This window comes from Dromiciops gliroides, chromosome 1, assembly GCF_019393635.1.
Source record: "Dromiciops gliroides isolate mDroGli1 chromosome 1, mDroGli1.pri, whole genome shotgun sequence".
NCBI classification, from domain to species: Eukaryota; Metazoa; Chordata; class Mammalia; order Microbiotheria; family Microbiotheriidae; genus Dromiciops; species Dromiciops gliroides.
Window position 1 is genome coordinate 2,786,925 of NC_057861.1, and position 26,331 is coordinate 2,813,255.

General features: G+C 52.0%; 1 protein-coding gene across 2 annotated transcripts in view; it reads right to left on the bottom strand.

Annotated features, from left to right (window-relative positions):
• Positions 1–26,250, bottom strand: part of PI4KA (phosphatidylinositol 4-kinase alpha) — a 114,986-nt gene extending 88,736 nt beyond the window's left edge. Inside the window, exons 1-8 of one of the 2 annotated variants that reach the window (XM_043981161.1) lie at positions 26,044–26,250; positions 14,848–14,964; positions 13,622–13,715; positions 10,978–11,066; positions 10,135–10,207; positions 8,782–9,041; positions 7,866–7,932; positions 1,333–1,484 (exon numbers count right to left, since the gene is read on the bottom strand). In XM_043981161.1, coding sequence (XP_043837096.1) covers positions 1,333–1,484; positions 7,866–7,932; positions 8,782–9,041; positions 10,135–10,207; positions 10,978–11,066; positions 13,622–13,715; positions 14,848–14,964; positions 26,044–26,175 — 984 coding nt within the window. In that variant the 5' untranslated portion in view covers positions 26,176–26,250. The remainder of the gene's footprint in view (positions 1–1,332; positions 1,485–7,865; positions 7,933–8,781; positions 9,042–10,134; positions 10,208–10,977; positions 11,067–13,621; positions 13,716–14,847; positions 14,965–26,043) is intronic. The other variant, XM_043981154.1, reaches the window with a different exon arrangement.
• Between the last annotated feature and the right edge of the window lie 81 nt (positions 26,251–26,331).

Sequence of the window (26,331 nt, forward strand, 5' to 3'; positions counted from 1 at the left end):
CAGAGGGGGGTCCTCCCCCGAGGGAAGGCTTCTGGGGCGTGCCCGTCTTCTCTCAGTGATTCACAGCAATGTTCTCCTTGGCAGCTCCAGAGAAGAAGGCTGATTCATCCCTCAGGGCCGGCTCCCCAGAGTGGAGGACACACCAGAGAGACAGAGCAGGCCCTGGAGGGCACGGATGTTTAGGGGGTCAGGGCAGGGCTGGGATGGGGTGAGGTTGGCCAGCCAGGGCCCTTGCACAAAGAGCCCCTGGGGAGAAGGGCCTGGCGAGGAGGCTCTAGAGCCACCAAAGGTCGCTGTTTCAGTGCCAACAGCCCCAAGTAGGGTGTCTGCGACCAGGGCCTGGTCCTGCGGGGCCACCCTCATGCTGGGCAGCATCTCCCTGATGGCTCTATGGCCAGGCAAAGCCCTCAGCCAGGACGCTTCCAAAGGGAGAAGCCCCAAAGGGACCGGCCGGGGGCACCCCGTCACGCTGCCGCCCTGGGCCCATGGGGCCGACACCCGCCCCAGCCAGCCACAGTGCGGCCTCTGACTTATCCTGTGGAGGCCACCCCTGCAGAGGCCGTGCCGGTCACTGGAGGGAAGCGTGACATGTTAGCGCATTCTGATGAGCAAGAAGACACGGAGGGCTCATTGGCATGGGCTGCGGGGCTCTCTGGGGGGAGGGGAGGAGGGGCACAAGGATCTCGCCTCTGGCCTTCAAGGCTAGGCAGGGGTTCCCCAGGCAGGTGGGGAGAAAAGAGAAAGGATGATGTAGAATTGCCCAAGGTGTCCTGGAAAGAGGTGAGAGGAGGGAGGCTAGAAGGGGAGGGCACCCCATAATGGGGGCCCTGAATGCCAGGCAAAGGAAGCAGGAAGAAGATGCCAGGAAAGGTGAGCAGGAGGAAGGTGTCCAGAATCCTGCTGCACAAAGACGGACCTGGGGGGGGGGGGGAGGGCGGCGGCAGGGAGAGAAGAGAGGCCACACCCAAGCTGAGGCTCCCCAGCCCCAGCCCCGCTCCAGCGTCCTCTCGCTCCTATGGGCAGAGGCTGTTTCTGCTCCTCCTTATAGCCCCAGCACATTGGCTGGTGCCAGGCACACAGCAACACTTAAGAAACACGGGCCCAGGTAAAGTGACTGGCAGAACAGAGGGAAGGATCAAGGGGATCCCAAGGGGAGGAACATGAGGGTGGGGGGTATCCCTCACAGGCCTGGCAACATCAGGAGGAGGGGGAGCAATGGGGGCCCCAGATGCTAAAGCTCCCACTCGCCTCCTGCCCCCGTCATTCATCTGTGGATCGGAGCCGCACGCACCCCGAGAGGGCTCCACGGGCCCTGGCACCCCCACGACTTACCAAGGTGAGGAGGTCACGCAGCATTTGCAGGGGAACCTTGTACTCGGCAGAGATGGAGCCTGGGATGAGCGGCGACACAGAGAAGCTGGAGGTGATGGTGAACAAGTAGCAATCCGATTCCAGGGCCTGCCCCTCAGGAAACAGAGGCCCGGCTGAGGAGAACGAAGACCAACACCTGATCAGCGGCCCCCAGGGGATGTGCCGTGCCCTCTCCCCAACAGCCCCACCTCCAGGCTGGGCCCAGGGCCGGCCAGGCAGGCAGCCGATGGGTATTGGTCAGACCCCTCCCATGGGTGGGCACGGTGCCAAGTGCAGGGGATGAAACAGAGAAAACCCAGATGTGAAAACTAGTCCTTGCCGCCAAGGAACTCAGGGTCCAATGTGGGGGATGACAGTGTGCTGACACGCTGCGCCAATAAAATTACAGACAGGATATGGTGCCAACAATCCAGGCTAACAAGCACCTACTAAGCGCTTCCCGTGTACCAGATAGGAAGTTAAGCCAAGTATAGACAGTGCCTGGCCTCAGGGAGTGGGTTCTGGGCTGCAGGGGCAGAAGGGCACAGATATATGCCCTCCAAGAGAATGCACAACTGGCCCAAAGGCGCAAGGATGTTGGCTCGGATCTGAAGCCAGTGAAAACACATGGGGTTCGGAGAGGAAGCTCCTTGTTTAGAGAAAAGCATCTCGTGCCACAGGACTGTACAGGACTTGGAGGTGTGTGCAGACCAGAAAGGGAGCAGGAACACTTTGAAAGCTCATCCAGAAGGCAACAGGAGCCACCGGAGCTCACTAGAGACAGGGAGGGGAACACGTTCAGGGTCACACTGTAGGAAGACTGATCTGACACCTAGGAGAAGGCTACAGGAACAGGCGGGCACCAGGCAGTGAGGGCCTGCACCAGGCATGGGAGTGAAGGTAGAACTGATAGGCCTTGGCAAGCGCCTGGAGGTAGCGGGGAGGGGGGAAGAGAGACGAGGCCAGGGAGAAGAGTGGGGGTCTACATGACGATAGAGAGGGCAGGAAAGACAATGTGGACCCATCTCTGAGATACCCATCTCCCAGGTAGAAGCAAGCTTGGTGGATGGGGCCCAAAAAGCAGACGAGAGATTCATCAGAAAGAGCTGGCTGCTGAATCTGCTCAGACGTCTAGACGGAGGAGAAAGGAGGGCCCAGGGCAGAGTCCTGGGAGCCACCCTGATGGGGAGATTGAGAAGCAGAAGACACGGAGGTGAAGATCAGCAGAAAGCGGGTACCCAAGGAAGGGAGACAGGGAAAGAGGAACTGACATGAAGCAGCCCAGATGAACGAGACTCTCAGGTTTGGAAAGAAAAGGCAGATGGGACTGCTGAGCCACTGAAAACAGGAGAAGTATAAGACTCGGGCAGCCAGGGAGCACAGTGGAGGGAGCACCAGGCCTGCATTAAGGAAGTCCTGGCTTCAAATCCAACTGCTGACGCTTACTAGCTGGGTAACCTTGGGTAAGTCACTTCAACCTGCTTGCCTCAGTGTCCTCATCTGTCAAATGAGCTGGAGAAGGAAATGGCAAACCCCTCCAGTATCTCTGCCAAGAAAACCCCCAACGGGGTCACAGAGAGCTGGACACAACTGAAACAACTGAACAAGCGCCACGGCCGGGATGGAGGAGGACAAATGTCTTGACTATCAAAGAGAAGGGTAAAGAACAGTCTGATAATCTGATGTTAAGTCCTGGAAAAATGGTCAAAAGGACCGTGAGAGAGCTGGCTGGAGAACTGGAAAGACAAACAGCCGTGAGAGCTGTGGGAGCCCAGGGCGCCGATCAAACATGGGTCCCGAGGATTCCACATGAAACATATGGCTGCCCCCACCAGACACGTGATGGACTCGGGCACATTTTGTGGACATGGCTCACTTAGGATATTATTTTGCTTGACTACGTATATTTGTGATTCTTTCTTTTTCAAAGGGGCAGGAAGGTGGGAGGGAGCAAAGGCAGATTTTCAATGATAGAAAAAAAATAAATGAATTTTTTTAAAGAAATGGTTGTTGAACATTTGGAAAGAGAGGAAGGTGGTGCCCACCAGGCCAGCTTCATCAGGGACAAGTCATTGCCTTTTTTAGAAAAATGATGAAACTTTAGATAAAGAGGAATGCGTGGAAAGGGCTGGCCTGGGTAGGAGCAAAGCTTTGGAGAGAGCTCTCCGGAGAAAGAGGTGGAGTAGGTGACCATTCAGAGGGAGGTAGATGGCCCGGACTGGAGAGCGGTCACATTGGCATGGCTGGCCTCCTGCACTAGGGCTCTCTTCTAGGCCCTGGGCTATTTAACATCTTTCTCAAAGGTGGACAAAGGCCTAGATAAAGGTCATAGACCTGACAGGCGGCTCAAAGCTGGAAAGAGCATCTAATGTGCTGGACAAGATCCATGCTGGAGCACTGGGTTAAATTGAAGATGAAATTCAATCAAAAGGAATACATAGTAAATAAAAAAATCAACTTCACATGTATTAAGAGGGGGAGCAGAATAGATAAAAGGGGAGCAGGTAAGCAGCACAGTGGATAAAGCACCGGCCCTGGAGTCAGGAGGACCTGAGTTCAAATCCAGCCTCAGACACATGATGCTTACTAGCTGTGTGACCCTGGGCAAACCACTTATCCCTCACTGACCCACAAAAAAAAAAATAATAAAATAAAAATAAAAGAGAACTTGGGGGGCAGCTAGATGGTGCAGTAGATAAAGCACCAGCCCTGTTTTCAGGAAGACCTGAGTTCAAATCTGACCTCAGATACTTGACACTTAATAGCTGTGTGACCCTGGGCAAGTCACTTAACCCTCACTGCCCCACAAAAAGCCAAAACAAACCAAACCAAACCAAAACAAAACAAACAAAAAAAGAATAGATAAACAGAAGTTTTCCTGAAAGAGATTCTGGTGGACTACAAGCCCAGTATGAGCCAGCAGAAGGATGTGGTGGCTTAAAGGCTAATGGCATCCGGGGCTCCATTAGGAAGGGCCAAGAACAGTGAAGTGCCCCTGGTCTGTCAGACCATCTTGAGTCCTGGGCTCAGCTCTGGGCACCACAGATAAGGGAGACAATATGAGGCTACAGTGTCCACAGGAGGGCCACCAGAATGGGTAGGGGCCTTGAGTTCAGTGCCCGGCTCAGTCTGCGTCCTCCCCAGCTCCTGCCCCCATCCTCAGGACAAACATCACCCTAATCACTCAGTTCCTCCTGTGAGCACCTCCTCCTACCCACCTCAGTCACACCCAGAGGCTCACACCCTCAATCAAACCACCACCTCCATATTCAAGCATTCTCATATACCCCATCGGACCATAATCATCTCTCCTTCTGCCTTCTCTTACAAAACTCTACTCCTCATCCCCAAGGCGACCTCCCCTCCCCTGACTCCAGAATTCTTCCCTTGGCTGCCCCGCCCTGAACTAACCACTATCCCCTCTTGCTGAGTCCTTGGAGAACTGGTTCAACTCTACACTGTCCTCTTCCCTTGAGTCCCTAGTCCCTACACGCCTCCCAGCCCCCTTTAGGTTATTCCTGATTGCACCAGGCCAACGCTTACCCGCACCACCCACTGCCTTCACAAAGGTGGAAGAATCACGCGACCATCCCGACAGGGTCTATGACACAGCCTCGCCATGCACGGCGATCCTACCCTACCTCGCCAACCCACTCGCTCTCCCCCTCTCCACAGCGGCACTTCCCAACCTTCTCTCCTTAAATCTCCCAGGGCTCCCTCGCTTTCTAGCCCCTCAGCAGAGAACGTCATTGTTTACAGATAAAATTATAGCCATTCGCTGTGAGCTCCTCTTCTCCCCCCCCCCCTCCTCCTCTATCACTCAGGTGCCTTCTGCCCCTCTCCTCCTTCACCCTTGTCTCACAGGATGAAGGGACCTCCCTCCTTACCCAGGCTGACCCCTCTTCTTGTTATAGTGAGCCAATTCCATCCCATCTCCTCCAACAGACCAGCCCCTCTCTCAGTCATCCCCACTTTCACTTATTTTCAACTTCTCCCTCTCTATGGACTCATTTCCTATGGCTACAAACATGGCCACGTCTCCTTCATCCTGAGAAACCCCTCACTCGGCCCCTCTACCCTGGCTAACGATCATCCTCCATCTCTCCGGCCCTTTGTGGCTAAACTTCTCCTCTCACTCACGTCTTAACCCCGCGCACTCTGGGCTCTGACCCCATCAGTCCGGTAAAACTGCTCCCTCCAAAGTTACCGATGAACAACCTCTTAGCTGCCAAACCCAATGGCTTCGTCCCCCTCCATCCATCTCCTCCCTGACCTCTCTGCGGCCTGGGGCACTGACCATCCCTCTCTCCTCCTTGACACTCTCTTCTCTCTAGTTCTCAGGACATCTCTCTCTCCTGGCTCTCCTCCTCCAGCCCCTTTGCTGGATCCCACCTTCTAAGTGGAGGCGTCCCTCAGGGCTCGGTGCTAGACCCTCTCCTTTCATCTTCTCTCTCTACTTGACTAGGTGACCTGCATAGCTCTCATGAATGAAATGACCATCTCTAGGCTGATGACTCAAATCGACCTTTCCTGCCCCAACCTCTCATCTCCAATTGCCTTTCTCACACCTCAAACCAGATGTCCAGCAGACATCTTGAACTCAGCACGTCCAAAATCAAAGTCATTCTTTTCCCCCTGAACCCTCTCCAGCTCCTAACTTATCTACTACTGTAGAGGAACCCACCTTCCTCCCAATCTTCCCAGATCGCACCCCAAGAGTCATCTTCACCAGCTCTTACCCTCCAGATCCAATCTCTTGCTAGGGTCTGTGGATTTCACCTTCCCTGTAGCTTTTAAATATGCCCCCTCCTCTCCTCTGACACTGCCCCCCCCTGGTAAAGGCCCTCACCACCTCCAGCCTTGATTACTGCAATGGCTGCTGGTGGGTCGGCCTGGCTGGAGGCTCCCCCCACTCCAGTCCACCAGAGGGAATCAATGGAGATTCAGCCCCTAAAGGGATTTTTCTAAAGCGCAGATCTGACCACATGACCCCCGACCCGGTAAACTCCAGTGGCTCTCTGTGGCACCCAGGACTGAATACAAAATGCGGTTTGCTTTTCAAAGCCTCATCCTATCTTCTCACACCCGACTCCCCGGCGTACTCTTCAACATAAGCCAAGGGGCGAGAGGGGGCAGGAGGCCACGAGTACCTTAGGGAAGCCCCTGGTGCCTGAGCGGAAGGTGAAGGAGATCTGGGCGACAAGAAGTGCCCACGCTGACCACAGTCGGCTGCCTCTGGGTGTCTGGCCTGGGAGGAGCAGGAGGCCAATTCCCTGTCAGGTGGCCTGTGCTCCCCCACAAAGGCCAGGTGGGCAGGGTAGGAAAGGAGGAGGCTGGGCCCACAGCAATAGCCAGCGTAAGAGAGAGGCCCAGCGCTGGTGGCGAGGCCGTGTTCTGCACCTCACAAGTAGGGTCCACATCGAAAGGAACACCAAGATGGGGCCTGTTCAGGAGGGAGGGAGCCCGGCACCCCCATGATCCCGAGACCAGAGGACTCACTACCCCTCCCAGGACCTGGGGGGCAGGGGGCCAACGGCGATGGGGAGGAGAAAGATCAAGTTCTCAATGAACTCACGTCTCAGCCAATGCTCAGGAGGAAGGCGCTGGAGAACATAGGGACATATTTCAGATCAAACCCTAACCATGAACAGTTGCTAGTGATTTCACTATGAGAAGCCATGATGCCCTTCAACAAACCCTTATGAAGAGCTTAGCCTATGCCAAGCCTCATGCCAGGAGTGGAGAAAAGAAAGAAAAGGAAAGTGTTCCCATCCCCAGAAGGTGCTGTGGAGCCAGGAGACCCCTTCCCTGACTGTGACATGATCTTGGAAAGGTCCTCCCCAACCCGTGCCTCAGTTTCCTTTCTCTGTATGCTTAGGAAGTCGGATCAATTTCTATGGCCATTTCCACCTGATACTCGAGCACAGCATGACCGCCAGGCACCTCTAAGCAAACAGGCAGGAGAGCTAAAGGAATCAGAGCCGCAGGGCAGCGGGGCAAGGGGCTGCCTTCAAAGACCCAAGGGGCGGTCACTCGAGGGACTGCTGGGAGCACAAGACAGGGGGACTGCCTGTCTGGAGGTCTCAGCCCACAGTGCTAGCTAGCCAGCAGGGACGTGGGCAGTGAGTTCCCTGTCACTGGAAAGACGATCCCCACTGGATCCTGCAGTGGGGAGGCGAGAGGGTGGGATCAGTCTCTGTAATTCTACAGGGCAATAGAGACTCATTCTAGGCAGGTGGGCCATGTGAGGGGCTGCTCAACACAGGGTCTGAGGACCTGGGTGGGGGCAGGACAGGAAAACAGCTTCCACAGGAACTCCGCAGCTTTGGAAGAGTGAAGCAAATGCCACTTCCTCCGAGCTCTTCATGGTGATAAAGCGTCCCCAGTACGCCTCTGCTGTCCCATCGCACACCCAGACCATGGGAGCCCCTGGGCCCGAGCTCTTCTAGGACACTGGGGCGCTGTGCAACCCCACCCCCAACCCACCTACTCTCAGGTCAAAGAAACGCTCTTACCATCAATGGAGTGAAAGATGGATCCTCCGGGAGAGTGAGGGGGCAGCATCCCTCGCTCAGGGCTCACCTGAAAGAGACCGGCAGACAGGATCCCTGATTACAGCAGCTCAGTCAGCCGGCCCACCCAAGGCAGGCAATCCCCTGGTGTGGGCCTCTCCAGGCCAGGCCTGTGAGGGCAGGGGCCGAGTCGGGAAAGGAAAAGAAGATTTAGCTACCCTCAGGCCCCTTCTCTGGAGGGCAAACTCTGCGGCCTCCACGTGCACCCCGACAGGGCCCTGCCCTGTTCTGTCTAGTCTTTGCTTCCTGGAGGGATTCTGGGAGCACATGGCCTGGTCTTCTGCCCCCTCCCCTGTGGTGAGACCTGACCATACAGTAATACCTGATCGTCCTTCTGGGGCACAGTGCTGCCACCAACCTTGTAAAAATACTGAAAAGCAGCAAAGTAGCGGTTCTTTCTGAGAAGAATCTGATCATCCGGCTGGTAGAGTGAGCATGTGCATGCTGAGAGCTGGGACTGAGAGCGCCCTGAAGTTGTGCAAAGAGCTTTACCAATGTCATCTCACTCGATCCACTCGGAAGCCTGCCTGTCACTGTGGGGGTGGGTCAGGTCTGATGCTTATCTTCATGTGTGCAGGTGAGGAAACGGGCAGAAGAGGCAAAATGACTTGCCCAGGGTCACGCAGCGAGGCACTATCTGGGGTTGGATTTGAACTCACAAAACCACCCAATTCTACACCTTTAAAAATCACCAACACGAGACAAAGGGAGCAAAGCCCGGCCCGGTGCCCGCTCCCACACCTGAGATCGGCGAGTTGGGCCATCAACAAGAGGAGATGTGAGCCTGTGCTGGTGCTCGGTGTCCCTGTCTTATTTAGACACGACTGCCTTTCCCAGCCACCCCGAGGCCCAGACGCACCTGAGAAATGCTGGAGACACTACTTGTCTTTCTCTTCAAGGTGCCCTCCTGACACACGGTCAGTAAGTTGCTGGGCAGGATGGAGCGGAAGTCATTGAAGGAGCGCCTCCGAATGCCCTCCAGTTCCTCAGGGACTTTCAATGACTGCGGTGGGATCTGGGGGAAGAGCTTGGAGAGGAGGGGCTCCTCCGTGAGGCTGAAGCGCCCAAAGGCCCGTGAGATGCCCAGAAGGCAGGGCACCGTGTAGCGGCACAGGTACTCTGGAATAGAGGGAGCGAGGAACAGAGCCTTAAAGAGAAGCAAAGTCACGTGTGACAAGCGGACACTTCACTAGCCAAGGGCTGGGCCCTGCACTCAGGGCTGGGGGCCCAGATGAGAGGGAGGGGCCCCAACCATCTCCTGAGGAGGGAGCAACAGGAGTCGACACCCAGGGGCTGAGCGGACACCCAGTTAGCTTGGGCAGGGCAGACCCTCCCAGAATGGGCAAGGCCTCCCTGGGCGGGCTGCTGTGCATCAGGCGGGAGCTGCCAGCTTGAGTGCACACCTGGATAACAAGCCCTGACACTGCCATCTTGCAGAGAGAAGACAAGCTGCGTGGCCAGGGCCTCAGACGCACTAGTCACTAATACTAAGTTGGGAAGGGGTTGTGCCAGGCCTTTGGGGAAGACCCGGGGCTCTCTGGTACCCCAACTTCATCTGACTTTCACCAGCCCTGGTGGAGGAGGAATAGCACAAGCTTCCTTATCCCCATTATCCCCACTTCACACATGGGCACAGAGGAGGGCTGGGCCCTTCAAGAAGCCAGATCCTGAGAGCTTCCCAGGTCTTAGCACTGGATGCAGGTGGCATGTTCTCCTCCCGACATCCCTGGTGGTTGTCATCCCCACTGGACACACAGCCAGCTGAGTCGAGGAGAGTGAACGGTCCCCGGCCCAGCAGAGCTGCCCGCCTGGGGAGAGGCCTTGCTGGCCCTCTCTGTCCAAAGTCACAGACAAGCATTTCCTGCCCAGGGCCCTTCACTGACTCCTTGATAGCCTAACATGCTCCGGATGATGCTCTTGCTCCTTGGGTCAGGCTTGGCTAAAATGGGCCTGTGATGCTACTGAGAAAAGCCACGGGCTGCCGTGCCATCCCAGGGAGTGGGTCTGCCTGGAACCACCCAGACCACCCTTCGAGAGGAGGGACATGCATGCACACCCTGACAAAATGGGTGGGATGCAAGTCCAAGCCACAAGACAGAGTCAGTAGCTACAAAAGGAGAGTTGGGACAAGTCCCAACTTGAGAGAGAAGAGAAAGGGGAGAGGGAGCAGCAACGGCCCCTGGGTAGAACCATGTGAGAATAACAAACGTACCCTTTTCCGGTATCTCTGAAGCCTTGCACATTCCCAAAAGGATGTTCAAAACATGCAAAACTGTCTCGAAAATCTAATGGCCAAGAAAGCAGACAAAATCAATCTCATGCAGATAATGGGGTGCCGTGCCCAATGCTGACCCCCCACCCCAAGGAAGAGCCCATTCTCTGTCCAGTTCTTCTCCGGCATTGCTTCGGCCTCCCCTCAGAGCCTTCTGAAGGCCCACCGCACGCCATACCAAACAGCTAGCCATCTGATCTGCCCCAGAGGCCGACTGGAGACGGGGGCAGAGGCACAAAGCCAAAGGAGACAGTGAAGAGTGAGGGAGTAAGAGCCCCCCCCTCCCCCCGCCAAGATGAAAAGTAGGTGCAAGGATTTCCAGAAGCAGGGGTGGGGCTGGGGGGGCAGAGCCTGGACAGCACAGGGACAGATGCTCTCAAGCACAGCCCCGAGTCTAAGAAAAGGTCCAATTCAGCTCGGGAGTCTACGTGGTTAATGAGGTGTTTGAAAAAGATTTCCACCCAAAATGGCCACAACCATGAAAGCTCGGGCCCTGAAGGCCGGAGAGGAGCCGCACACATTCCATGACAAAGACAACAGCCTGTCCTGACAGAGTATGGAGTGCCCAGGGCGCCTGCCAGGCAGGGACAGACAGGGCTCTGCTGGCAAACCCAGCACAGAGAAGGAGCTCAGTCAATCTTTGCTGGCTGGGAGGTGTAGCCCGCTAAGGCTTGGCTTCTGAGCACTGCTCGTGCCCCAACATCCCACTCTAGTACATGAGCATCTCCTGCTCGAGTGGGACCTGCACGTACAGAAGGCTTGGCAATGGTGGTCGACCCTCACCTCATTCCGCAGGGTAGAATCCTGATAAGCCACATCCGACAACAAGGTCACCAAGCAGAAACTGAAGTTCTCTGCGACGGGGAGCATGCCTATGAGACATAAGGAATCAGAAAGGACCCCCAGAGAAAACTGGGGCACTACTGCACTTTTAGTAGAGCTGTCACCTGGTACAACCGTTCTGGAGAGGAATTTGGAGCTAGCTAGGTCTGTATCCCAAAGAGATAAAAGAAAAAGGACCTATTTGTACGAAAATATGTATAGCAGCTCTCTTTGTGGTGGCAAAGAATTGGAAACGGAAGGGATGCCCATCCACTGGGAAATGGCTGAACAAGCCATTGCGGTCTATGAATATGATGTGATACTGTTGTGCTATAAGAAATGATCTAGGGGCAGCTAGGTGGCACAGTGGATGGAGCACTGGCCCTGGAGTCAGGAGGACCTGAGTTCAAATCCGGCCTCAGACACTTAACACTTACCAGCTGTGTGACCCTGGGCAAGTCACTTAACCCCAACTGCCCAGCCAAAAACAAACAACAACAACAGCAACAACAAAGAAATGATCTATGGGATGATTTCTGAAAAACCTGGAAAGATTTATACAAACTGATGCAAAGTGAAGTGAGCAGAACCAGCAGAATACAGCTACATGATCAACTGTGAGGCTTGATCCGAGACAATTCCGAAGGACTCCTGATGACAAATGCTCTGATGGAGCATGGAAAACAACTGATGGAGTTGGAAAACAAATCCCAAGTCTTTTTTTAAACTTTAGTTTTCTTGGCATTTTTTTTTTGTCTGTGTTTTCTTTCACAATGGTTTCTGGGGAAATGTGCTAATAGCTCACCACCAACGGCTCAGACTCAAAAAGGATAGAGATTTCACGTCAACGGCCCAACGGCCACTTTAGAAACTCTAGCTTTAAACTACTATGGTTCTTGAGCCAGCGAGTCCTCCCCTAATCTGGCCTCCGGCATAATGTCTTCCATGCATCTCCCTTCCTCCGAGGAACATAAATCAGAGGAGGAAGGATCAATGAGGACAGCCACATGGGTGGCCCAGGCTACCAGTGCATCGCCTTAGGGCCAGAGCCAGTCACTGGAGTCAGGCCTGGCCCAGCCTTTGAGAACCAGGGGCAGGGGCAGCTAGGTGGCACAGTGGATAATGCACCAGCCCTGGATTTAGGAGGACCTGAGTTCAAATCCGGCCTCAGACCCTTGACACTTACTAGCTGTGTGACCTTGGGCAAGTCACTGAACCCCCATTGCCCCACAAAAAAAGAGAGAGAGAGAACCAGGGGTGCCTCCATGCTGCCCTAAACATGGGCCAATGATTGTGCCCAAGTGCCTGGGACGTGAGCAACGTGTTCAATCACTGACCAGGTTGTGCCCTATAGCTGTGTTTACGCTCATCAGTACAGGCATAATTCACCAAAGACATAGCGGCTCTGTGACTCACCACCTGAAAACCGAGGGGAAAGTGGAAGACGGACTTCTACAAGAAGAGCGTGCCCAGACCTCGAGCATCGTCCTAAAGCCAGGCCATCCCTTCTGGACTTTACCTCCTGAGGAGCCTGAGTCATGTCCAAAGGATGGCACGAGGCCAGTCATGCACAGACAAAGAAGCCCATGGCCCAATGGGCACTAGCTGGCACCAGCAGGGCCCCAGGCCTGGCATTCCTTGTGGCAAGGCTTCTGCAGGCTCCCCACAGACATATAAGAGCCCTGAGATCCAGGGGGGCCAGCACCCTAACAACTAATGACCTACCAGGCACTACTGCCTAGGGAAGGCTGTCAGACTCAGAGGAGTGTCGTGCATAGGACACCGCACTGGGCTTGGAGTCAGGAAGACCTGGATTCAAATGACCCTTCAGACACAGACCTGCCGTGTGACTGCAAACCTCTCTGGGCCCACTTCCTTCTCTGTAAAATGGGGAAGGGGGGCTAAGATTCCTCTATACTCCTCTGGCCCCCAAATAATCCTGATACACGGGACAACAATGAGGGACTTCAAGGAAACCAAGACAGAAAAGAAGTGAAGCTATAAAGCAAGGAAAAAAAATCACCTTGCCACCTTTGATTCTGAAAGAAAAATCAAAATGACACAGTCCCACGTTGGCCTCCTTACGAGGAGATGTTTAGAGCCTCAGTCTGCAGCCAGGACCAAGGTCCAAGCACCTCTGTCACAGGAGAAGCTGCCAGGGCATCCAATCTGCCTGCTTGGGGTGGGCAGGTTGAGAACCCAGGGTCCTTCTCCCTACCACCCTCACCCCAAAGTGAAGTCTCACAGAAGGACTCTGGGAGGCACGGAAGTGTGCTACTTGAGCACTGGGGATCTTACAGGATTACCAACGGTGGACAGCCCGATGTGAAGACACCCACTGGGATCCTGGAGATGCCAGGGAACAAATGAGGAAGGTCCCCAAGTACCTCCTTATGGGAGGCAGTGACTAAGGAGCGCAGGGGCAGCAAAATGTCTGCAGGTCACAGCCAAAAGGACACATGCTCATCCATGCACTCTAAATATGGGAGCCTGGGCTGTAAAATCACACGGGGTCTAATGAGACCACTGAGTGGCCCTGTGGGAATGGCTCTTTGCACAGTTCTGTTTCTCAGCTACATTCAAAGTAAAATGAACAGGGCGCCACCTCGTTTTTTCCGTGCAGCACTTTCCTCGATCCAATGCACTTTGGGGAGCCCTCTCAGAAGGCGAAGAAGGTAGGGGACAATGTGTTCTTTGTGCTGAAAAAGAAAGAGATGCGTGATGAAAAAGGACCCAGTAGCAGATCTATCCCCCAACCACCCCCACCTCCACCCCCAATAAGTACTGAACCTGACCCCACAAACACGGCGTAAGAGCCAGGCTCCAGGGACATAAGGCCTGCCCTCAATACCAGGAGTCCAGCAACAAGAACGGCTGAAGGAACACTCCCACATACAAGGGAGTGAGTACCGGGGAGTCCCGAGAGAAGTCAGTGCACCCAGACTGAGCACCAAGGAAAACTGGGAGTTTGGAGAGGAGGGCAATTCTAGGCATGGGGAAGCAGAGACTGATAGAGGAGGCCAGCCAGGGAGGGTGGTGGATGGAGGGAACAGGGAAAGGGCCACCTCTTCCCCAGCCAAAGACGGACAGAGAGCTGAGGAAGTTAGGGTGGGGTTGGAGTTACAGAATGGAGGAGAAAAGGAATATCAAGGTGGACAGTCTGCTGAAAGAGACAGTGATGACAAAGGAGATGGGGACCTGAAGAGAGAAAAAACAGGTTGGAACAGGAGCTGGGGGGAGGAGGACATAAAATGATACCTGAAACAGCATGAATGTATAACATGAATGTTAATATTTTAAAGACATGTCTTTATTAAAAGAACTACCCATGTTTAGTATTCAAATAGCTGTGGAATGCTTGCGCTTTTTTGGTTAAACAGAATAATTTAAATATCGATAATTTGGGAAGAAAAGCTCTCTAATAACAGTCTGACAAGCATTTGCTCAAACACTGATGATTAACCTTTAATTTGGGTATGCTTCTTCTCCCTGTGACTTCACCTCCACTGATAAACAAAATGGCCAAATCGTGACATGGTTTTCAGGCAGAATTGCAAAAAACAATGGAAAAAAGTATTTTAAATAAAATGAATCCTTTGTAATGTACTTTAAAATTTCGTACCCTCATTAAGCCTACACCTCTTCCTGAAATGTGAGAATAACGTGGACCGAATCCAAGTTCTACAGCACAAAAATGCCCTTTTGATTTTAAATTCTTTTGAGTGGCCCGTTCTCTTTAATCTCATGCCTTAAATCAAGTCTCCTATGAGCAATGTGTTTCATCATCAGGTAAATGATCGTGAAGAACATACAATCAAATTAGAACAATACCTGCAGATTTGATTCGATAAGAAAAATCCCCAAAGCGATGACAGCATCTCTCCGACGTTCATCTAACTGGAAAATGCCATGAAAATCAACAGGGCACATGCAGAGCAGTTTCTCAACCTGTTCAAAAAATCAAAAATGCAGAATGTCCTCAGAAGAAGATAAACTCAAAGCTCCCACATCCAAAGCCTCCAAGAAAAATATTAATTGGTCTCAGACCATAGAAAGGCTCAAAAAGGACTTTGAAAATCAAATAAGAGAGGGACAGCTAGGAGCCGCAGTGGATAAAGCATTGGCCCTAGATTCAGGAGGACCTGAGTTCAAATCTGACTCAGACACTTGACACTTACTATCTGTGTGACCCTGGGCAAGTCACTTAACCCCCGTTGCTCCGCCAAAAAAAAAAGTAGAATTGGCCAAATGGAAAAGGAAGCACAAAATTCACTGAAGAAAATAACTCCTTAAAAATTAGAATTGAGCAAATGGAAGCTAGTGACTTTATGAGAAATCAAGAAAAAGAGAAAAAAAAACCAAAATAATGAAAAAATAGAAGACAACGTGAAATATGTCACTGGAAAAACAATTGACCTAGAAGATAGATCCAGCAGAGATAATCTGAAAATTACCGGACTTCCTGAAAGCCATGATCAAAAAAAGAACCTAGGCATCATCTTCCAGGAAAGGAAAATAGAAATTGAAAGAATCCACCCCAAAATAAAAACTCCCAGGAATATTTTAGCCAAATTCCAGAGCTCCCAGGTCAAGGAGAAAATATTACAAGCAGCGAAAAAGAAACAACTCAAGCATCATGGAGTCACAGTCAGGATCACACAAGATTTACCAGCTTCTACATTAAAGGATCAGAAGACTTGGAACATGATATTCTAGAGGGCAAAGGAATTGGGATTACAACCAAGAATCACCTATCCAGCAAAACTGCGTATAATCCTTCCGGAAAAAATGGGCATTCAATGAAAAAGAGGACTTTGAGGCTTTCTTGATGAAAAGACCAGAGCTGAATAGAAAATCTGACTTTCAAATACAAGACTCAAGGGAATAACATAAAGGTAAACAGGAAAAGGAAATCTTATTGCTTACATTCCTACAGGGAAAGATGACACTTGTAACTCATAAGAATTTTCTCATTATTAGGGCAGTTGGAAGGAGTATATACAGACAGAAGGCACAGGTGTGAGTTGAATGTGAAGGGATGATATCTAAAAATAAATAAAGAGGTGAGAAAGGAATGCATTGAGAGAAAGGGAAAGGGAGAAGTGAAATGGGGTAAATTATCTCACATAAAAGAAGCAAGAAAAAGCTTATACAGTGGAGGGGATGATGGGGGACATGAGGGGGAGTGAATGAACCTTACTCTCATCAGAACTGGCTCAAAGAGGGAATAACATACACACTCAATTGGGTATAGAAATCTATCTTACTCTGCAGGAAAACAGGAGGGGAAGGGGATAAAAGGAGATCGGTGGATGATAAAAGGGAGAGAAGATTGGAGGAGGGGGTAGTCAGAAGCAAAACACTTTTGAGGAAGGGCAGGGCAAAAGGAGAGAGAGAATAGAATAATAATAGACAGTGAGGGAATAGGATGGAGGGAAATACAGTTAGCAATAGTAACTGAAAAAAATTCTGAAGCAAGTTTCTCTGATAAAGGTCTCATGTCTCAAACATACAGAAAACTGAATCAAATCTATAAAAATAAGAACCATTCCCCAATTAATAAATGATCAAAAGATATGAACTTTTCAGATGAAGTCATCAAAGCTATCTATAGCCATATAAAAAAAAATGTTTTAACTCACTATTGATTGGAGAGATGCAAACCAAAATCATTCTGAGGTACTACCTCATACCTATTAGATTGGCTAATAGAAGAGATGAGGAAAATGACAAGTACCAGAGAGGATATAGGAAAAATTAGACATTAACTGTTGATGGAGTTGTAAACTAATTCAACCACTCTATAGAGCAATTTGGAACTATGCCCAAAAGGCTATAAAACTATGCATGCTCTTTGATCTAGCAATACCACTACTCGGTCAGTATCCAAAAAGAGATTTTTTAAAAAAGGAAAAGGACCTATATGTACAAAAAGTATTTATAGTAGCTCTTTTCCGGTGGCAAAGAATTGGAGATTGAGAGGATGCCCATCAACTGGGGAAGAGCAGAACAAATTGTGACATGTAATTATGATGAAATACTATTATGCTATAAGAAATTATGAACAGGATGCTCTCAGAAAAACCTGGACTTACATGAGCTGATGCAAAGTGAAATTTACTATATACTAAGTAACAGCAATGATGTGAGATGATCAACTATGAATGACTTAGTTATTCTCAGCAGTACAATAATCCAAGACAGCTCTGAAGGACTTATGATGAAAAATGATAACCATCTCCAGAGGAAAAAAACTGATGCTGTCAATGTTGGTCGAAGCATTTTTGTGACTTTATTTTTCTTAAGGTTTTTTTGGTCTGTTTTTTTCACAATATGACTAATATGGAGATGTGCTGCATGACTGCACATGTAGAGCCCATATCGAATTGTTTGCCTTCTCAAAGGGGGTGGGGAGGGAGGAAAGGAGAGAATTTGGAACTCAAAGTTTCAAAATTAGATGTTAAAAAGTGTTTTTACATGTAATTGGAGAAAAAATAAAATACTAAATTTTAAAAAATCACATCATTAGAAAACTGGAAAAGAAACAGATCCTATATCTCTCTTAGTTATGGGTAGAAGGTGTATTGTTAACTAAAGAAGGGAGAGAGAGAATTATAGAAAGAGAATTATAGAAGATGAAATGGTTAACTACATAAAACTGAAAAACTTCTGCACAAACAAAATTAATGCATCTAAGTGCTGAAAGGAACAAAATCTTTGTATCAAAGTTCTCAGGTAAGGGTTTGGTATTCAAGACATATAAACAACTAACAGATACAGAGATATGACTAAGAGCCATTTCCCATGAACAAAAAGCTCCTATAAGAAGAAATGCAAACTATTCACAACCTCAAGACAGCTCCAGATCGCTAATGAGAAGAGTAACGTCATGCCAAATGAAACAATCCTGTGGTTCTGCCCCATACCCTGCAGAATGTCAGAGATGACAAAAAGAAGAAATAGCACAGGGAGAGCTGAAGTCGGATAGGCACGCGGGTGCATTGCTGGTGGAGCTGTGAATCACCCCAACCATTCTGGAAAGTAATGTGAAATTATGCAAATAAAGTGACAAAAACATCCACATCTTTGACTCAGAGATTCTAATACTGGGCATAAAATGCAAGATCATTCAGTCAGTCAATAAACATTTAATAAGCCAGGGCTTCTTCAACTTTTTCCACTCAGGACCCCTTTTCACCCAAGACATTTTTACATGACTCCTGGTACATAGGTATATAAAATAGGGATACAAATCAAGCATTTTCTGCCACATTTTTCATGACCCCTACATTTGGTTAAGAAGTTTTGCTACAGGCCTGGCACGGTGCTAAGTGCTGTAGATACAAGTGAAGGTAAAAGGCAATCCCTGCCCTCCAAGAGCTTGCCGTCCAATGGCAACATGCAAACGAGTTGTAGAAATGACCAGCAGAGCGAAAGCCCGCTGGGGAAGGCTTCCTGCAGAAGGTGGGGTTTTAGCCAGGCAGGTCAGTACCCAGAATAAAGAGGGAGAACATTCCGGGCCTTGGGGGCCGCCAGAGAGTTCTGCCCCGTGCCGAGAGACCGAGGGTCTTGTGGGAGGAGCAGGAGGGAGGTAGAAGGCTGGAAAAGATAAAAGCTGCACTTACACCCAAAGACTCGGAGCAGCACCTTTTGTGGTAGCAAAGAACCAGAAACCGGGCAGACGGTGCCCTCCCTCAGCACATGGCCATACCCACTGTGGCTCTCGGAAATGACGACCGTGCTGAGGACAGAGAAGCATGCGAGGAGCTACAGGAACGGACAGAGAGGGAAGCCACAGCGCCCGTACTCACCACAATAATGGAAGGCCACCCCGCTGGACCCTAAGAAAGGGACCTCATTGGCAGCAAAGAGCACAGCCAAGGGCACGGCCTGCAGAGAGTGAGTCCAAAAGGCACCAGTGATTTGAAAGAGATGCAGCCAAACGGCAGAGTCTTCCCTCACAAGCTGCAGGTCTGTGTTCTCGTCTCAATTGTTTCCGACCCTGGCAGAGGGTTGTGACTAGCTTGTCTTAGCTACAGCCTGATCCTCAACCAGCTTCCCCATCAGCCAAAAAAAGACATTGGACTCCAAAGAAAAACAAAGAAATGCTTTTAACACTGTAGGTGGAAAATGAAATTGAGCAATATTATTGCAGATTTCTGAAAAAAAAATGTTTTCCCTTTGAAAAAAGGAGGGAGAAAGGCAATAGTGTGTCCCTACAAAAGGTCACCGAGCTGGGGGTGGCTGATGGCCAGTCTGATGGAGACCTGGGAACTCCCGGCCCAGGGGCTCTCTGAGAAGGCGGAAAAGGGCCTGAGCCCTTCCCAAAGGCTCGGAGACACGGCAGCAGCGAGTGGAAAACAATTAGCAAACTGAGCCATCCCCTTGTTGTCAAAGGTCCGGTTCTGGCGACTTCATCCAGGCGTTCACTGCTCCCTCTGACACGGGAGGGAGTCTCAGAACGTTGCCTGAGATTCAGAAGGAAAATGACTTGTCCATGGCCACACAGCTAGTGCCCTGTTGGCCGTAGGCTCTTTGGGCATCCAAGGCTCTGGCCACTCACCATGGCATGTCAGCTCCATCACAAACATCCTGGGTAACGGATGCAGCCCAGTCACCCAGCACCACAACAGTGAGCCAGGGGGCAGCTAGATGGCACAGTGGATAGAGTACCAGCCCTGGAGTCAGGAGTACCTGAGTTCAAATCCGGCCTCAGACACTTAACACTTACTAGCTGTGTGACCCTGGGCAAGTCACTTAACCCCTATTGCCTCACTAAAAAAACAAAAAAACCACAGTGAGCCAGGGGAGGCCTTTTGCCTCTCACACACAGACCCTTACTGAGTGACTTACAGCCACCCACACTGCTAGGCCTGTTCCTAGTACACAGAGAAAGCAACCCCCTTCTCATCATCCCAAGATTTGCTTGGAGGTGGGGGGGGAGGGGGGCGGGAATGGGTTCTCTCCATCGAACACCAGGCCAATGCTCACAGGACCCTCAAGCTTGAGGTCTCACTGTCCACAGAATCCTAGCAACAGTCCCTGATCAAAGGGACAATCACACCAGACCAAGGAGAGTGCATCTGGGTGCCCGTGGGATGGATCGAACTTCTCATGAATTCTGAAAAGCAGCCGGCCCACGCTTGGGAGCGGCCAGGAAGGCTGGGAGAACCTGACCAGCCATCCCACACTCTGGCAGCAGGCAGTTGTGGTCCTTGGGCCAGGACACCGCGCACTAGCACCCACGGGGCTGAGATGGAAACAGCACCCGTGGCTGCCCTCTGGCTGTGGTGCTACCCCTATGGGCCAAGAGATGGCACCCCAGGGCCCAGGGGCTGCCCTTGGGTCTCCCTGTCCTCCCCCCAAATGTCTCATCTTTTACCAAGGCATCTGGGCCCAGGATCCTCCTATAAACCCTTAGGCCCCATTTCCAATATCCACTGCTTGTTAGATCCTTAGAGCCAGTTCTTCACTGCCTCTGCACTCTCACACACACACACACACACACACACACACACACACACACACACACACACACACACACACTCACCCCACCCCCCAAGGATGAGGCTGCCTACCTCCCTTTCCACAACTACCGGCTGCTGTTTCTACCCAGGTTTTGCCTCCTCCCTGGTCCCCGCAGCCCCAGCTCAGTCAGCCTTCTGCCTCCCACCTGGCAAGCAAGAGCCTTGGTTTATTTGGCATATAAATACACATGGACTTCAGAGAGGCCCGGGCTGGCTGGTTAAGGGTTGTTTCCACTGCCCTGAGGACTGAAAATGAAAGCCCCCCCTCCCACCCAGGCCCGGCCCCTCTTTCTCATGCTGATGGATGCCTCCACAAGCATTTCTTAAGTGCCTGGGAGCCCTCGAGGGGTCTATACTCTGACTGGAAAGGCCACAAGAACATATGGAATAAATCCGAGGGCGTTTAGAGAGGAAAGCCCCAAGCAGGTGCGAGGGTAAAGAACAGAAGAAACCAAAGTCGCACTCCTTTGTGTGCAAAGGTGGGAGACATAACCATGTTTCAGAGGACAGGCCCGCTCCGGCATCAGAAGGGCTGGAGCAGGGCCAGGGGCTCAGGGCAAGGACCAGAGACCTCTGCTGTGTCTTTCCCCTTTCCACCAAACCTCCCCCAAGGTGAAAGAATAAACAGGTCCCACATGCCGAGGTCATCAGAAGCCAGACGCCCAGAAAGCTGAACTGGAAGAAGTGCAGGGAGTGAACAGGGAGGTCCCGGCAACCCCATCACCGGACTGGTCAAATGCAAGCTGGCCATCCCATAGTCAGGGGTCATCGCCTATACCGGCAAATCTGCTGTCCTAGGGAGCTAAGGATTTTACCAAGTGAAGGAACTGGATGCCATCATCAAAAAGAGTTAAGCGGGCACCCTCTGTTTGAGGTGTGCTGAGACCCAGCAATTGGACGTTCTAACTGGCAGCAGCCGGCAGAATGTCCCGGCACCCTCGGATAGCTTAAGCTGGCCCCTTGGCTCCTCCGGACACCAGAGCTCAGAGGGGCCTGGGCCAGTCACAGCAGGTCCCCAGACCAGGAACATTTACTCAGAATTGCAACTTTTCTTCCCGGATACTTTTTCGTGGGCAATTCTCCTGAGGCCTCCACTAGATCCTCCTTGTGGCATAATGACCATGGGCTCCCAAAGGCTGTGCCAGTGGGACACAAGTTGGCAAGGCCTGCAGAGCTGGACAGGCTTCGGGCACCAACCCATCCCTGAACTGCGTGCCTCCAGTCCAAGGATTATGTTCCTGGCAGTCAGAGCCCCCAGCAGACCGCTGGCCGCCAGGCAATGGCTGCTTTGGACACAGTCTGTCACTCCTGGAAGTTCATTCATTAAGGCCAAGGGGGACTGTCATTCACAGTGGAAGGATGGGTGAAAGGATTACCCATCCTGATGTTAGGAATGCTTGAAAGGGTAAAGTATTTTCACAGAATAATTGCATGTAATTTGTAAACTGTAATGGCTGTCTAAAATTAGAAACAGTGCATGTCTACTCTGCAAGAAATAAGGAAATCTGCAGAAAGCTGATCCAAGAGTGTGTGAAGCAGACTGCTCTGACCAGAAACTGCTTTTGGTAAAACCAAATCTGTGAGGGGTTTTTTGGTTAAACCTACAGAACTCTAGCATCCCGACCTCTTGCCCCACGACTCTGTACAATCTTGTCAACCTTCCAGAATCTTCGGGCTTCCAAAATAACCACGGTCCCAGATAGAGTTAGAAAAACAAAACAGAAACCGCAGCCTCTCGAGACCCGGCCAAGACCTGGGATGGCACATCTGATGTGCTCTGATTGCTTTGGTTCCCTTAATGAAATGAAATGTGGTTTCATTGACTGGTGAGGTCTATAAAAAAGCCAGCGTTTTCAGGCCAAAGTGACAAGGGAGAAGCCAGTAAGAAGACAGACTGATCGGCACACAATGAGGGCCGGCCAGCCAGCTTGGGGCCAGGCCCAAGGTGCACAAGTAGCAGAAACTGGCTCCCTGGGCCAGGCCTAGCACCCACATGACTGCGCAACAGAATAGTTTAAGAGAGCAAGAACAGGAACAGTCCATTTCGAGAAGGCTTCTACACCAACAGAGTTAAAACCATTTCAGTATAAACACTTAACCATTTAGGACATTCCATTCGCCTGTCCAGAGTGACTCTTCCAAGAGGCCTGCAGAATGCATAACAAAAAGGGCTTTTTACAGACAGACACTCATTTGGGCTCCCAGGTAGCCCCAACAGGAGGTGTCACAGGAGGAGGCTTGGAGGCCTCGGGGCTATGAAGCATTCTGGGCAGGGGGTAGGCCCAGCTGTTCCAGCCCCCAAGTGGAGATGCACACAGACACAGACACACACACACACACACTGATAGGTCTAGCTCCCTGCCCTGTTCAGACTTCTTCAGCGCCTCAGTAATGTCTTGAGAACAGGTTGTGAACTGCTCAGCCAGGCATTTAAAGTCTCCCACAAGCTGGCTCCAATTTCCCTTGCCGGCCTTGTGTGAGATACTTGATATTATGGTGAAACCGGCCCATCGGCTGCCCCCGACGGCTGCACTTTGGACTCTCCCTTCGTCTTCCTTCTTAGCTGCAAAGCTCAGCTTAGAGGCCCCCAGACCTACATCATTCTACATCTTTCCTCAAATTCCCTCCAATCCTATTTTGAATCCCCACTGTCTCTAATGCCTACTGCAGAGCAGACACTTCACGAATAGTCGCTGAATTGAATATTGTAGTAAAGTCTTGCTGACTGCCTCAATGGTGCCGTGCCTCTGGCTGATCTGGGCGGAGAATGAAGTCTCTGGGCAGCACTGAGGATGCTGCATTTTTTTTGGCTTCTCAGCCACCTGCAGCCTTTGCTGTCCTGCTCTGACCTAAGAGGCTGCTGCCAAGGGTATACTAATCAGTCACTCTGACAGCAGAAAGCTGCACCAGCCCGTGTTCCTGGGGGCTCCCACCAGAAAGCCAGTGTCTACACTCGTGTACAGGAGCCCAGTCACTAGAGGCCCCGACCCTGGAGTCAGAAGCCTGGCTTGGGGTTCACTTCTGACACCTGACCCTCTGGTCAAGAGGCCCTGGAAAGCTAGGCTTCCTTCAGTTCACTCCTCTGTGAAATGGGGGTAACAAATTGTGTGGCAGGGGTGCTGTAGGGATCGAGGGAGCCGATGTGTGCATGCCTCAGGGTCAGCTCAGGGCCATTCTAGTTCCGCCACGGCAGGCCAGGTGCTCCCCCTGGAAAAGCCTTCCCAGCCAACGAGCAGCTTCTTCCTCAGTATAAGGCACTAAGCTGGCATTCTGATTGCTAAAGCAATCTCAGCTGGCATTCTCGTTAGCGTGAAGCAACAGCAGAGGCTCCATCTGACCTGAACTGGCAACCTCCCGGGCTAAGGAGCCAGACCTTAGATACAGGGGCCTTCCTGAGACTGCCTCAGTTTCTCCCCATTGTAAGTCTCAGTGACATACCCTCTAGACAGGCACATTTTTAACCCCTTCTCCTCCATGTAACATCCTCAGGGAAGAGGGAGGCCAGACAGACTGAGGATGATGCTGCCCCCTTTCAAAGATGAAAAGGCTGAGAGGAAGGCCCTGGGTAGATCCTGCTGCAGACCTGGCCCCAGAGCACAGACTAGGAGCAATAGGAGCAAGGTGCAAAGGGAGAACTGATTTTACATTATCCATTGGAGTAGTGGTACACGCAAATAAAAAGGATCCCTGAAAGGCCATGTACTGACTTAGAAAACCACAAATCAACATCATATATGTCGAATTGTATTGGCATTTATTTTGTTAATCATTTTCCTAATCCCAAGTTTGGACACCTTTGGCTAACAGCAATCTTCTAATCAGTCATTCACAAGGGGAATGGACTGTTTAGAAAGGTAACGAGGGGGCAGCTAGATGGCACAGTGGTTAAAGCACCAGCCCTGGACTCAGGAGTACCTGAGTTCAAATCCGGCCTCAGACACTTGACACTTACTAGCTGTGTGACCCTGGGCAAGTCACTTAACCCCCATTGCCTAAAAAAAAAAAAAAAAAAAAAGGTAACGAGGGCTCCCTCACTGGAGCCTCCATAAGTCCACTTGTTGGATCTGAGGGTGAGGGAATCCCTTTTCAGGTCTGTGTTAAATGAGATGGCCACAGGAGGCCCTATTCTAGAATCTATGGAAAGGCATGGCAAAAGGCTGTCCCAGGATGAAAAGTCAGAGAGGGGCTGCAATCTGCCCCTTTGGGGGGAGTACCCATATGGACACTAACTAACAACCTTTAACCACGGTGCAGGGGAATCTTGACGTTTTTATTTCCTAAGGCAGGACTTCTTTAAACTTTTTCCACTCCCAATCCCTTCTCACCTGATAAATATTTATGCGACCCCGGCTTATGTAGGTATATGAAATAGGTGCACATAACCTCTTACTGTTGCCAAATCTTTCTCAACCCCCACATTCAGTTACTTGACCCCCCCACGGGGTCACAACCCACAGTTTAAGAAGCTTTGTGCTAGGGAAGGATTAGGAGAAAGATCTGGTTCCCCATAACCAGTGTGCTGAGATGCCAGCACCCTGCCACCTCCTTCCCTGAAACAGGACCTCGGCAGCCTGCCCCCTGCCTTTTCTTCCACAGCAATGGCCCATCCAGCCTGACCCAGGGGGTGCCAATGTTCCCTTTTCCATAACTGGATCTCCTCCTCCTGAGACAGAGTCCTGTTCTGTACCGCTCGAAACAAGCGCCGCCAGCCTCCCGTCCCCATCTCTCTCCTCTTTACCTCCCACAGAAGACACATCTTTCTCCCAGCATCCCCCCCACATACTGCCAGAGGGGTCCTTCCCTCTCGGAAGGACCTCAGCACCAGCAAACAGCACAGAGGCCTCCCCTGCTCTCCCAGATGCCCCCCTCCCCCTCCCCGGGTCAGTGCCTGCCTCCAGGGGAGGTGACCAGCAAGTGGCAAGAAGAGCTGGTGCCGCAGCAGGCGGGGCCCTAGATGCCCTTCCCCAACCAACTGACCTCACGGAGGAGGAGGTCCGGCCGGCTTGGCCGGACACCCGGCTCCCTCTGTGGCTCCGCTCCGGCCTCCGGTCACAGCCTTTCCCTGCGCCCCGGGACGCCCCCCGACAGCCCCCCCTCCCTCAACCCCAGCCCCCAGGTCCCCCCCCAAGTTACTTGGTATACGCTTACACCCGGATCCCTGGAGGATGCTGGGGGGGGGGCTTTCACTTTTGCCTTCGCCTCCCCCCCCAGCACTAGGTCTGGCACGGAATGGGTGTCCGATGCTTGGCGCACGGGTGTGAGCCCCTAAGGCAGGATTCGAACTCGGCTCTTCCTGCCTCCAAGCCCCGCACGCCCGCCGTGGGCGCTTGCCGTCTCCCAAGACCTAGCCCAGCACCTGCACACAGTAGGCCGTCAGCAGCCCCCCCCTCTGTCTCTCTCCTAAGGCCCCTCAGTCTCTACCTCCAGCCGGGCGGGGGGCCCTCAGACCCCCTCCCCTCCTTCCCTCCTCCCCGCCCCTCCCCCAGGCCCGGCCGGTCACCTTGTCCAGGGCCGCGGGCCTCTGCACGGCCAGCGAACGGGCCAGTGACAGCACCGTGTTGAAGTAGAAGCCGCGGGCGGAGCTGGGGCCGGGGCCGGGGCCGGCCGCCGCCCGGGCCGCTCCCGCCGCCATGACCCCCGCCTAGCCGCCTTCCTCCACCTCGGCCTCCGGCGCCTCGGTCAGAGAGCTCGCGCCCCTTCCTGGCCGGGGGCGCCACGGCGCAAGCGCGGGCGCAGGCGCAGGCTCTCCCTGCTTCCGGCTCACTGCGCACGTGACCTGCTCTGTTGT